The following is a 12405-nucleotide window of genomic DNA, read 5'->3' on the forward strand; positions in this document are numbered from 1 at the left end:
ACATCTTTTTATAAACCCTTCCTTCCCTTTGCTCCTTTCAGCACAGCATGCTGTTTGGCTCTAAGGCTGATGTCCTGCTAGCAGTAAAAATAAATTCATTTAATCTAAACTTGAATTGAGTCAAAGACCTGGTCTTTCCCAGTGGATTCTGACACCAAAGTATACTGAGCTGAAGACATAAATTTGAGGGATATGGGGCGTGGTGGTGGCGCCTTTAATCCCAGCACTCGGGAGGCAGAGGCGGGTGGATCGCTGTGAGTTCGCGGCCAGCCCGGTCTACAAAGTGATCCACCTGCCTCTGCCTTTTAAAAGACAGAAATGTTAAGTTGGGCATGGTGGCACACGCCTTTAATCCCAACACTTGGGAGGTAGAGGCAAACGGTTCACTGTGAGTTCAAGGCCAGCCTAGTCTACCAGGCTTCACAGAGAAACCTTGTCTTGAAAAACAAAAAAACAACAACAAAAAAAAAAACAAAAAAAAAAAGAGAGAGAGAGAAAGAAAAAAGATAGAAATGTGAGCGCGTTAGTACCAAAATAAATCTTATTCACATTTAAAGTTTGACATAGATAATGTTCAAGGAATGGACAAGATGAAAGGCAAGCTAAAGGGTTAATGTGCTTTGGTGGTACAACCATTAAAGATAAAGAAATGGGAGCTGGAGAGATGGCTCAGAGGTTAAGAGCACTGGCTGCTCTTCCAAAGGTCCTGAGTTCAATTCCCAGCCACTACATGGAGGCTCACAACCATCCGTAATGAGATCTGGTGCCCTCTGCTGGTGTGGAGGTGAACATTCAGGCAAAATACTGTATACATAATAAAAATAAATAAATCTTTGAAAGAAAGAAAGAAAAAAGAAAGAAAGAAAGAAAGAGAGAAAGAAAGCCAGCCAAGCCGGGCGTGGTGGCGCACGCCTTTAATCCCAGCACTCGGGAGGCAGAGGCAGGCGCATCGCTGTGAGTTCGAGGCCAGCCTGGTCTACAAAGTGAGTCCGGGACAGCCAAGGCTAATGCAAAGAGACCCTGTCTCGAAAAAACCAAAAAAGAAAAAGAAATGAAGCCAAGAGTTATTAGGCAAGAGGAAATGGAAGCGACGAACTTGTCAACATGGTGGCTTTGGTAGGACTGTTTCTGTGGAACACCATGAGCCAGGGGCTCCCTGGAGAGAACTGACAGGTAAGTGCTAATGAACAGAAGCAGACCACCTAGGATCCACGTGGTGCCAAGAGGTGAGTGAGCCGGAGGGTGGAAGTTACTGTTGTGAAAACGGACACCTTTAATCAAGAGCATGTGTGCCTCAAGTCTGTCCTTTCAGCACTTGGGAGTTGAGGCAGGAGGATTGCCAGGCTGGGATACAGAGCTGAACCATCTCAAAAAATAAACAGGCTTTTGAGCAAGCAGTTAAAAAGTACCGGTGTCTGGGGGCCACGCTCACGCCGAGGACCACCATCACCAGGTGCTTGTCCCTAGACAAGACAGCGCCACCGGCTTTCCCACCTCCAGGGCGCAGGGCGCACGCGCGGGAGCCAGGGCGCCCGGGGGGGGGCGGGGGGGTTGCAGGCTCCCACAGCCCCGCCCTCTCCCCGGTGCAGGGCGCGTGCGCGGCCCCCGCAGAAGCCGCCTGAGCGAGGCAGGCGCAGGGCAGGAACGCTGGCCTTTCGTTCCCGCGCTGTTTGGAGGTGCCTTGCCATGGCCCCATCCCACCTACCGAGCCTGGGGCGGAAACAGCACGTTGCGCTGGTAACTGCGATGGCGGGAGCAGACGAGTCGCTGGAACGCTTCCGCACTGGGTAGTATCGCACTTGTGTTCGAAGGTTCGCGGCACGTCAAGAACCACACACGCTGTTTTCTCTTATGAACGTGGTCGAGCGCAAAGGACTCCTTTGCGCATGCCCGATACTTCTCTGTGACGTGCTGCATTGCCCTCTGGGAAACGTAGTTTTTATTTCGACACCTGCGTCCTGATCTACTTAACCAGGATTTAATATTATCAAGAGTGTTTGTTTGCAGTGTCTTTGCATACTCCCTCGGAAGCTTTCGTTTAAATTAAACGAGCCGAAAGCATGTATGAAACCTCGCCTGGCATGTGGGAGGTGACGAGATCGGATCCTCAGCACCAAAAAGGGGGGAAAAAAGACAAACAAAAATAAACAAAAGCCATGGGATTGTTGGAAATAGGGAAGGAGGGCCACCAGGAGGCATATAAGAACTCTGTACCTTAAGCTAATTTTTTTTTGTGATTCTAAAATTTAAACACAAAATTTAAATTATAAGCAAGCAGGGTTTTTTGTTGTTTTGTTTTTCTTTTTCTTTTTTCTTTTCTTTTTTTTTTTTTTTTTTTTTTTTTTGGTTTTTCCGAGACAGGGTTTCTCTGTGTATCCTTGGCTGTCCTGGGCTCGCTTTGTAGACCAGGCTGGCCTCGAACTCACAGCGTTCCGTCAGCCTCAGGCACCAGAGTTCTGGGGTTAATGGCGTGGGCCACCACGCCTGGCTGAAGCAAGCAGTTTTAAGTTTAGAGATCACATTTTTACAGAACCTTCCCAGCAAACAAAGGTTGTGGGCATCCAGACATTGAGCTACAGAGGTAGTCCTTTGAAGCCTACCTCGTGGGCTGAGCGAGTGCAGTGGTAGGACACTTGCTTAGCATGGTGCTGGTCTCAATCCCTAGGGACTGCTCCAACCCCCCCCCCCCCACGTGTCCATCCTAGTGTTACAGAACTCCTAAAACATCATCAAGCACTTGCTGCTCAGTCCTGAGGACCCCACATTAGGTGGCTCACCACTGCCTGTAACTCCAGCTCCAAGGGAATCCAAGCTCCAATGAGAAGATACACATGTAATGAAACAGTTAAAGTCTATAGTTATGTGTTGTTATTCTCTGACTGGATTACAGATTCTTTAAGGTAAGACTATCAGTTCCACTCATTCAGGCATCCCGGTGTGCAATCCTGTGCCTGCGGCACACAGTAAGCTATCAGGTATTGTTTTCTGTTAGGGAACCTTAAACTCTCTCAGTCCCCAGACTTAACAAATAAAACTAAGAAAAATGATGACACTGGGGAGATGCCCAGCGATTAAGAACACATACCGCTGGGGCTGGAGAGATGGCTCAGCTGTTAGGAGCACTGTTGGATTTCCAGCAACCACATGGTGGCTCACAACCATCTCTAATGTGATCTGATGCCCTCTTCTGGCCCGCAAGTGTACATGCAGATAGAGCACTCATATACAGTAAATGAATTTTAAAAAAAAAATACTGCTTTTGGGAAGAACACCAGGTCCCAGTGTCCACACTGGTGGCTTACAATCGCCTTTAATTCCAGCCCCAAGGATACTGATGCTTCTGTCCTGCTCTGGCACCTGCACTCATGTGCACATACCCACACAGAGACACACTTTTTTAAAGTTTAAAGGAAGGTTTTTTCCCTTTGGTTGAATCTGTATGTCTAGTCAGGTGTCCTAGTTAGCCATCGACTCAGCCGGAGTCTTGAGAAGGCAGGCAGTCTTAACTGCGGGATTTCCCAGATAGACACAGCCCTGTGGGCAGGACTCTGGAGAATTGTCTTTATGTTATGTGGAGGGCAAGCCCACCACAGGTGGTGCCAATTCCCTGGGAAGGACTAGCAGAAACAAGTGAATGCCTGTGAGACTGAGGCTAGCCCGCTTGCTTTATATAGGGAGTCCCAGACTAGCCAGTAAGACCTTGCCTCAAAAAAGAAAAGAAAAGAAAAAAAGAAAGAAAATGCCAGCTAGCTAAACTCGAGCCAGTGAGCAGACGAGCTAGCATCAATCCTTCGTAGTCTCTGTTTCAATATCCTGCTCAGTGATGGACTGTCACCTTGAAGGGACAAATAACCTCTTCCCCCTAAGTTGCTTTTGGTTAAAATATTTTCTCACAGAAACCAAAATCAAACTATAACACCAAGCATGGCGGTGCACTCCTGTAATTCTGTTGTGGGGCATTCACTGAGAAGACTGCTTGAACACGGGTTTAAGCCAATAGAAAGTCTTTATTGGCCAACTGACAGCTACACTGGGTGTTCAGGGTCCCAGTGTGGCCCCGAGCCTTTCTCAGGATGAGCTGTGGGTTGACACACTCCAGTTAACAAGAACAGTTAGCCGGGGGCAGAACTGCAGAAGCCAAAAAGTGAGGTTAGTTCATTTAGAGACTTTGCCAGGGCTGTGGCCTTTGATGGAGTAGGCCTTGGTGTGGTGGCTTGAATAGGTATGGCCTGTGTATAGACTCATGTGTCTGAGTGCTTGGCTCATAGGGAGTGGCGATATTAGAAGGTGTGGCCTTGTTGGAGAAAGTGTGACACTGGGGGGCAGGCTTTGAGGTCTCCTGTGCTCAACCCAGTGTGGCTCACAGCCTCCTGCTGCAGCCTGAGCATCAAGGTGTAGAACTCTCAGCTCCTCCAGCCCCATGTCCTCCTGCACGCCACCATGCTTCCTGCCATGAGGCTAATGGACTAAACCTCTGAACCTGTAAGCCAGCCCCAATGAAATGTTTTCTTTGTTTGTTTTTTGTTTTGTTTTGTTTTTAAAGATTTATTATATATATAATATATATAGTGTTTTGCCTGCACCTATACCTGTGTGCCAGAAGAGGGCACCAGATCTCATTTTAGATGGTTGTGAGCCACCATGTGCTTGCTGGGAATTGAACTTAGGACTCTTAGAAGAGCAGCCAGTGCTCTTAATCTCTGAGCCATCTTTCCAGCCTGTTTTTGCTTGTTTGTTTGAAACAGGGTTTCTCTGTGTAACAGCCCTAGCTGTCCTGGAACTCAAACTGTAGACCAGGCCGGCCTCAAACTCACAGAGATCCACCTGCCTTGTTGGGGACGATAGGCCATATGACCAGTGTTCAGCCATCTTGTCCAAGTCTGCACCTTTAAGTCTCTGTCTTTCCCAGAGCTTACCTTTCACCAGAAACTAGCTGACCCTGTTGTGAGTCAGCAGCAGCTAAAGACAGATAGGGATTTCTCCTCCTTATCTCTTTTGGCCCCTGGGCTTTTAGACATCTCGCTGCCTTTATAAAACAACAGCTAGATGCTTGAGATGCTCAAGCAATACAGGTGCACTATCATAAACTTGACTTGGCAGACCAAGGCCATGGTGAGCCTGAACACTAATGTGCCTCCGCTCCCCCTTCCTCGACACGGTGAGAATGGCATATACTCAGATATTGCCTGCCATAAGGCATGGCCACCTACAAGGGGTGTGGGACAAGGTACCTGGGGGGGGGACCCAATTGTCCAACTCTGAGTCCCCTGAGAAGTAAACCTGATTGCATAGAGGTTGATGTCGAAAACTGTCTTGTTCACTGTATGTTGGGGACGCCCACAGACAGCAGATCAGGACCTCCCTCTCCTCCTCAAAAAGACATCTTGACAAGCCAATCTGGCCCAGGAGGATCAGGTCAATGCTTCCACCTCTGGTTAATGCCCGCTCCCTCCGGGGACCAACACTTACCCATATATAGTGGATCCATCTGCCTCCTCTTTTAATCTTAAGAGAGGGAGGAGATGTTGGGAACGATAGGCCATATGACCAGTGTTCAGCCATCTGGTCCAAGTCTGCACCTGTAAGTCTCTGTCTTTCCCAGAGCTTACCTTTCACCAGGAACTAGCTGACCCTGTTGTGAGTCAGCAGCTAAAGACAGATAGGGATGGAGCGACCCTGTTGTGAGTCAACAGTTAGACTAAAGCTAGATGAAGACAGAGCAAGATGCCCTGTGTGGCAGGACATTAGGACCCTGCCTGGAATTCCCTATGTTTTGAGAAAAACCCGCAACTGCGTTGCTATAGCAATATGCTTCCCTGCCTCCTGAATTATAAAAGCTGCTGCCTGACTAATAAAGTTGAGAACTTGATCAATCAGACTTGCTCTCCTTCCTTGTGTCTTGCATTTCTCACCAGGTGACCTCCCTCCCGAGTTTTAGTCGAACCACGCAGGTTGGGGCACTGCCTCTCCCTCCCGAGTGCTGGGATTAAAGGTGTGTGCCACCATGCCTGGAACCTTCCATTTAAAAAAAAATCACTTGTCTTTATTTTATGTATATGATTGTTGTGTCTGCATACATGTGTGCCCACCATGTGTATGCCTAGTGCTCAAGGAAGCCAGAAGCAGGCATCAGAACTGGAGTTACAGATGGCTCTGAGCCGCCACATGGGTGCTGGGAACTGACCTGGGGTCCTCTACAACAGCAACAAATGCTTTAACTGCTGTAGGAACCAGGCCCGACTGGGCTGCCTGCCTGTCTTGCTGTTTCATGTCCTGTTTCCAGCAGCTTCCACGCCTGTGTTTATCTTGGTTAGCTAGTCATGTTTACTGCTCTGAGAACGCACCCCTCCCTTCCTCGAGACTTTTCCTCCTGTGTGCAATCACCTTTTGAGGGCTTTCACCTGGGAGGAGGATTCCTGTTTTGCTGCCTATAAGAAGGCTCTTTGGAACTCTGAACGAGAATAATAAACTGCTGCCGCGGCTGCAATAGCAGCTGCTGCTCTCTTAGCAGGAAGGACCCGCTATGTTAGTGTGTGTGTGTGTGTGTGTGTGTGTGTGTGTGTGTGTGTGTGTGAGTTAAATCTGCAGTCCCTTGCCCTTGACTCGGTACCGAGGTGGCGTGGGCGCCACAAACTGCTGAGCCATCTCTTCAGCAGCAACCTTGCACTTCTTCTTTTGGGCATGGGGTAGGGCTCAAGACAGGGTTTCTCGGTGTGGCCATGGCTGTCCTGGAAATGAATCTATAGACCAGACCAGCCTTGAACTTAGAGATCCGCCTGCCTCTGTCTCCACAGCCCACTTCTTAGCATGGCTCAATGAGTGGCACTGCCACACCGTCTGTCGCTTTTATTTTGGAAAAATTATAAAGGATTCCAGAGCAGGTATGGTAGCTCACTCACCAGCACTCAGGAGGCAGAGGCAGGTGGGTCTCTGTGAGTTCGAGGCCAGCCTGGTCTACAGAGTGAATTCCAGGACAGCCAAGGCTACACAGAGAAACCCTGTCTCAGGAAAAACAAAAAACAGAACAGAACAAAAAGCCCAACAAACAAAACAAAAGAAGCAGAGCTGCCTTCCAGTGCTCAGTGCATTTCCTGGTTTTCATAGTCCAGGATCCTGCCAAGGACAAGTCTTCCTGTAAGCACACCCCTGCATACCTCAAGTCATGCTAGCACCCATCAGGTTGACAGTGTGAAACCAAAACAGGAGCCACCTAGTCATACATTGTTATCAAGTCTCCATACCTCACAAGAATAACTTTCTGTTTCCTAAGCCCGCAAACCTCATTTTCCACTACCCTGAACTTGTGACCCCTTGCTGTGCGCAGGCTTTCCTTGCTGACTCCTGAGCCTGACATATGTGATGGCCCTTTTGCCTTACAAGAATGTGTCTTCCCAGATCCTTGGTGGCTCCTTCCACATGATGTATTCTTGCACTTGTTTTTACTGTCTCCTTTCTAACAGCTAATTATCCGGATAGCTGCTCACTGTCACACTTACCTACCCCACAGGCAGCCTTGAGCCCTGAGTGTGTGTGTGTGTGTGTGTGTGTCTGTCTGTCTGTGTCTGTGTCTCTGTCTCTCTGTCTCTCTCTGTCTCTCTGTCTCTGTCTCTCTCTCTCTCTCATACACACACATACACAGTGCTTTTTCCCTCTTTGGCCTCTCTCCTCTAAGGCTGGTCTTTAACTCCTGGGTTCAAATGATCCTCCAGCCTTTTCCTCTGGAGTACCTGGGACTACAGATGTGTACAATAAGGCATAACTAAAACAATGATAAAAACAAATAAACAAACAAAAAAACCCCACTAACATATATAGAAAACCAGGAATTAGGACAACATTTTAAAACAACTCCAATGGCTAGCGCCAATTGTCTGTTCGACAAGAGGAAAAAAACCATTTCTATGACTGTCTGATTAAACAAGCTTTAGAGATATACAGGGGACTGGCCTGATGGCTGCCTCACCCTAAGTCGGGGTTCAGAGAGCAGCCTCTCACTAGCTTTTGGGTCCCTTTTATGGGGAAGAGTTAGAGTTGATAGAAAACAGCTGTCTGGATAGTTGGCTGTTAGCCTTGTCACATCCAAATGTCTCAAAAACAAACTAACAGGGCTGGAGAGATGGCCCAGTGGTTAAGAGCACAGGCTGCTCTTCCAGAGGACCCACATAGCAGCGCACATCTGTCTGTAACTCCATCTCCAGGGAATCTGACACACTCACATAGACATACACATAGGCAAAACACCAATGCACATAAAAATAAATATGTACTAAACAAACAAAAAGTCAAACTTATTAGCTGGATATGGTAGCACACACATTTAATCCCAGCACTTGGGAGGCAGGGACAGGCATATCACTGTGAGTTCGAGGCCAGCCTGATCTACAAAGCAAGTCCAGGACAGCCAAGGCTAACACAGAGACCCTGTTTTGAAAAAACAAAAACAAGATAAAACAACTTATCATCCTATCTTCAGTTTTCATTTCACTACCTCTCACTTGACTGTTCGGAACCAGAGCTTGGAGGTGGTCCTCAACACCCCTGTTTCCTTCCAGTCTTACAGTCAGCCCACCACTAAGTGCCTACAAAATAAAACAAACTGTAAGACCCCCAGCACGGTGGTCTTAACGTGGAGACCCCCACCAAGAACCAGCGAGACCAAGGTTTCGGTTGCAACACGCAAGAGGCTTTATTGCAGGGGGATGGGTACCCGGGCGTCTCAGTCTCTGGAGAGGCTGGCGCGCCGAGCGAGTCTTTCGGGGGGCCTTTTATAGGGATTTTAGCGGGAAGCGCGGGTACAGAAGCGAGAAGCATAGTTACAGGGCTCTGATTGGTAAATTTAAATGAGGCGAGGTTATGGCCCGGTCATCAGATGGGCTCTGGGAACAGGGGAGTTCACCCGTTCTCTGGGCCAGATGGCCGACCATAAATATCCTGTTTGACAAGGACAAACTGTTTCTGTTATCTCAGCACGCTTTTATCTTTCTCTTCTGGGCCCCAGGCCTCATCTTATCCCGGGAACCTATTATTCTAGTCTTGCCTTGCAAGATAGTGTTACTGCTGCTATGCTTGCTATGGCGGGTGCACAGGGGAGGGGGTCCGGGAACCTATTATTCTAGTCTTGCCTTGCAAGATAGCGTTACTGCTGCTATGCTTGCTATGGCGGGTGCACAGGGGAGGGGGTCTTACACAAACATTTGTCTCTGACCTTGGTAGCACACACCTGTAATCCCAACACTCAGGGAAGCAGAGGCAGATGGATCCCTGTGAGTTCAATGCCAGCCTGGTCTACAAATCAAGTCCAGGACAGCTAAGGCTAACACAAAGAGACCCTGCCTACAGAACAAAACAAAACAAACCATTTGTCCAGCAGTTGGCCCCGCTGGAAATATTTTGCATGTATATTGATTACTAGAGCATGGTTCATTGACTTTCCATTACCACATCACCCTAGGCCACTGGTCTCTGCTGTTTGTCTATTATTGGCCTGCTGTGGTAGTGCGTGCCTCTAATTCCAACACTAGGGAGTCTGAGCCGAATTCTAAGGAATCTTTTTAAAGATCCTCAGTTTGAGCTGGGTGGTGTAGGTGCACATCTTTAATCCCAGCATGGAGGCAGAGGCAGGTGGATCTTTGTGAGTTTGAGGCCAGCCTAGTCTACAAAAGGAGTTCCAGGTTTAGAGACAGAGAAGCCCTGTCTGGAAAAAAACAAAAACAAAACAAAACAAAAAACACACCAACCAACCAACCAAACAAACAAACAAAAAAACCAACCCTAGTTTGAGGCTAGCTTTTGTACAAAGTGAATTCCAGAGCTCTGTACCAGTGTGGGCTACATAGTGAAGCATTGTCTCCAAAAGACCCTGAAAATGTGGGGACAGGTTGTAGTTCAGGTGCCGACTATGCGCCTAGCAGGCACAGAACTTTCGTTTTGATTCCCAGCTGCACAAACTGGCTGGGAAGGAACAGGTTTGCAGTGTGGTGCTCAGGGCGGGGTGGGGAACACGAGAAGTTTAAGGTCATCCGCAGTAACCTGGGGACTCCCAGGACAGTCTTGGCCACCGGAGACCCAGTCCAAAAAATAAACAAAAGAGCTTCCTCTTATTCTAATCCCGGCTACTGATTTTTTTTCCTTGTGTGTTTTTTAAGTTACGTTATATTTTACGCTAGGGCAACGTGTGGGCCTGTGTCGCCACCACCAGGGAGCTGTGCTGAGAGCACAGGATGTCCCGTGGGAGCACAACCTCCATATCATGTGGGTGCTGGACTGAATGTAGGTCAGCAGCCTTGGTAGCAAGTGTCTCCATCTTCTGCGCCACCTCATGGATCCCGCTATCTGTTTTTGGTTCAGTAAGACTGGCCTTGGACTTCAGGCTAGAGCCATCCTCCTGCTTCAGGCTCCAAAACAGCTGGGACCATGGGGTAGGATGTGGAGGGGGTCACACCCCTGCATTAGCCCCTGTTTGCTTGTTTGTTTGTTTGTTACATGATCTCCTTATGTAGTCCAGGCTATCCTAGAATTAGATATGTAGAGCAGGCTAGCCTTGAACTCACAGAGAGCCTCCTACCTCTGTTTCCCGAGTGCTGGGACTAGCATGCACCACCACACCTGACCTCATTTGTTTTGTTTCTAAAACCTGTTCCTGTGTTTTCATTTTTAATTTTTATTTCATGTATGTGTTTTATTTGGGGGTATGTGTATGTATGTGGGTATTTTGCCTTCATTTATGTCTGTACATCGGCACATGCATGAGGCCAGAAGTTGTCACATCCTCAGGAATTGGAGTTACATATGGCTGTGAGCCTCCATATGGGTACTAGGATCAAATCTGGGCTGTCTCAAAAGCAGCCAGTGCCCTTAACCACTGAGCCATCTCTCCAGACTGCACTGTGGCTTAGAATAAGTGTGCAATCAATCTTTTCCTTATTTTTGAGAACAGATGAACTATGTCGTCCATGGTTCTACCCCAGCCTCCTGAATGCTGTTTTATTTTTAGTTTAGTTTTTTTTTTTTTAGAGATTTATTTATTTAGGCCGGGCGTGGTGGCGCACGCCTTTAATCCCAGCACTCGGGAGGCAGAGGCAGGCGGATTGCTGTGAGTTCGAGTCCAGCCTGGTCTACAAAGTGAGTTCCAGGACAGCCAAGGCTACACAGAGAAACCCTGTCTCAAAAAAACAAAAACAAAAACAAAAACAAAAAAAAGATTTATTTATTTATTACATATACAGTGTTTTGCCTGTGTGTATGCCTGCTCACCAGAAGAGGGCACCAGATCTCATTATAGATGGTTGTGAGCCACCATGTGGTTGCTGGGAATTGAACTCAGGACCTTTTGGAAGAATAGACAGTGCTCTTAACCTCTGAGCCATCTCACTTATACAGTATTCTGCCTGCATGTGTGCCTGAAGGGCCAGAAGAGGGCACTAGCTCTCATTATAGGTGGTTGTGAGTCACCATGTAGTTGCTGGGAATTGAACTCAGAACCTTTGGAAGAGCAGTCAGTGCTCTTAACCTCTGAGTCATCTCTCCAGCCCCTAAATGCTGTTCTGATGAGGGAACATCAGGGACAGGCCTCCCTGATGATGGATCTCTAAATTGCATCCAACTATTGGTAGTCACATACACTGTCATGATGTCCAGCCTCATGCCCGTCTCCTTGTGGCCTGTCTGGAGACTCCTGTAGAATGTGTATCCACTAGTAAGCGAGAGGAATGCCCTCTTAACAGTCTCTCAGAGTCTGTTCTGACCAGAGTGGCTTCTGGAAATGCAAATGGCTAATGCTCTGGTACCTGCACTTCCTGTCTCGCTTCCTTCTCTGCGAACCCATCCATGTTTCACATTAGCAGCTTGGGTCTCCTTCAGTGCTCTCCTCCCCTGGAGCCTCTGTTAATGCTCAGGGAGCATTCCCCTCCCTCCCTCCCTCCCTCCCTCCCTCCCTCCCTCCCTCCTTCCCACCCTCCCTCCCTCCCTCCTGTCTTCTTCTTTCTTGTCTCCTCTTCCTTTTCCCCTTCCTCCTCCCCTTTTCTCTATGATTCATTCGTTCTTTATTTTATGTGCAGAAGTGTTTGTGTGCACGCATGTGCGTGTGTGTGCAGTCTCCACGGAGGCCAGAAGAGGGCTTTGTGTGCACGCATGTGCATGTGTGTGCAGTCTACGCAGAGGCCAGAAGAGGGCTTTGTGTGCACGCATGTGCATGTGTGTGCAGTCTCCCCAGAGGCCAGAAGAGGGCTTTGTGTGCACGCATGTGCATGTGTGTGCAGTCTCCGCAGAGGCCAGAAGAGGGCTTTGTGTGCACGCATGTGCGTGTGTGTGCAGTCTCCGCAGAGGCCAGAAGAGGGCTTTGTGTGCACGCATGTGCGTGTGTGTGCAGTCTCCGCGGAGGCCAGAAGAGGGCTTTGTGTGCACGCA

At 48.4% G+C, this 12405-nt stretch overlaps 1 protein-coding gene across 3 annotated transcripts in view; it reads right to left on the reverse strand.

Moving 5' to 3' along the window:
- Window positions 1-1943, reverse strand: part of SGF29 (SAGA complex associated factor 29) — a 35329-nt gene extending 33386 nt beyond the window's left edge. Inside the window, exon 1 of one of the 3 annotated variants that reach the window (XM_084773898.1) lies at window positions 1706-1943. In XM_084773898.1, coding sequence (XP_084630024.1) covers window positions 1706-1917 — 212 coding nt within the window. In that variant the 5' untranslated portion in view covers window positions 1918-1943. The remainder of the gene's footprint in view (window positions 1-1705) is intronic. The other 2 variants (XM_084773899.1, XM_084773900.1) reach the window with 2 other exon arrangements.
- Between the last annotated feature and the right edge of the window lie 10462 nt (window positions 1944-12405).

Source organism: Acomys minous (assembly GCF_964271855.1).
Source record: "Acomys minous genome assembly, chromosome: 2".
Classification (NCBI taxonomy): domain Eukaryota; kingdom Metazoa; phylum Chordata; class Mammalia; order Rodentia; family Muridae; genus Acomys; species Acomys minous.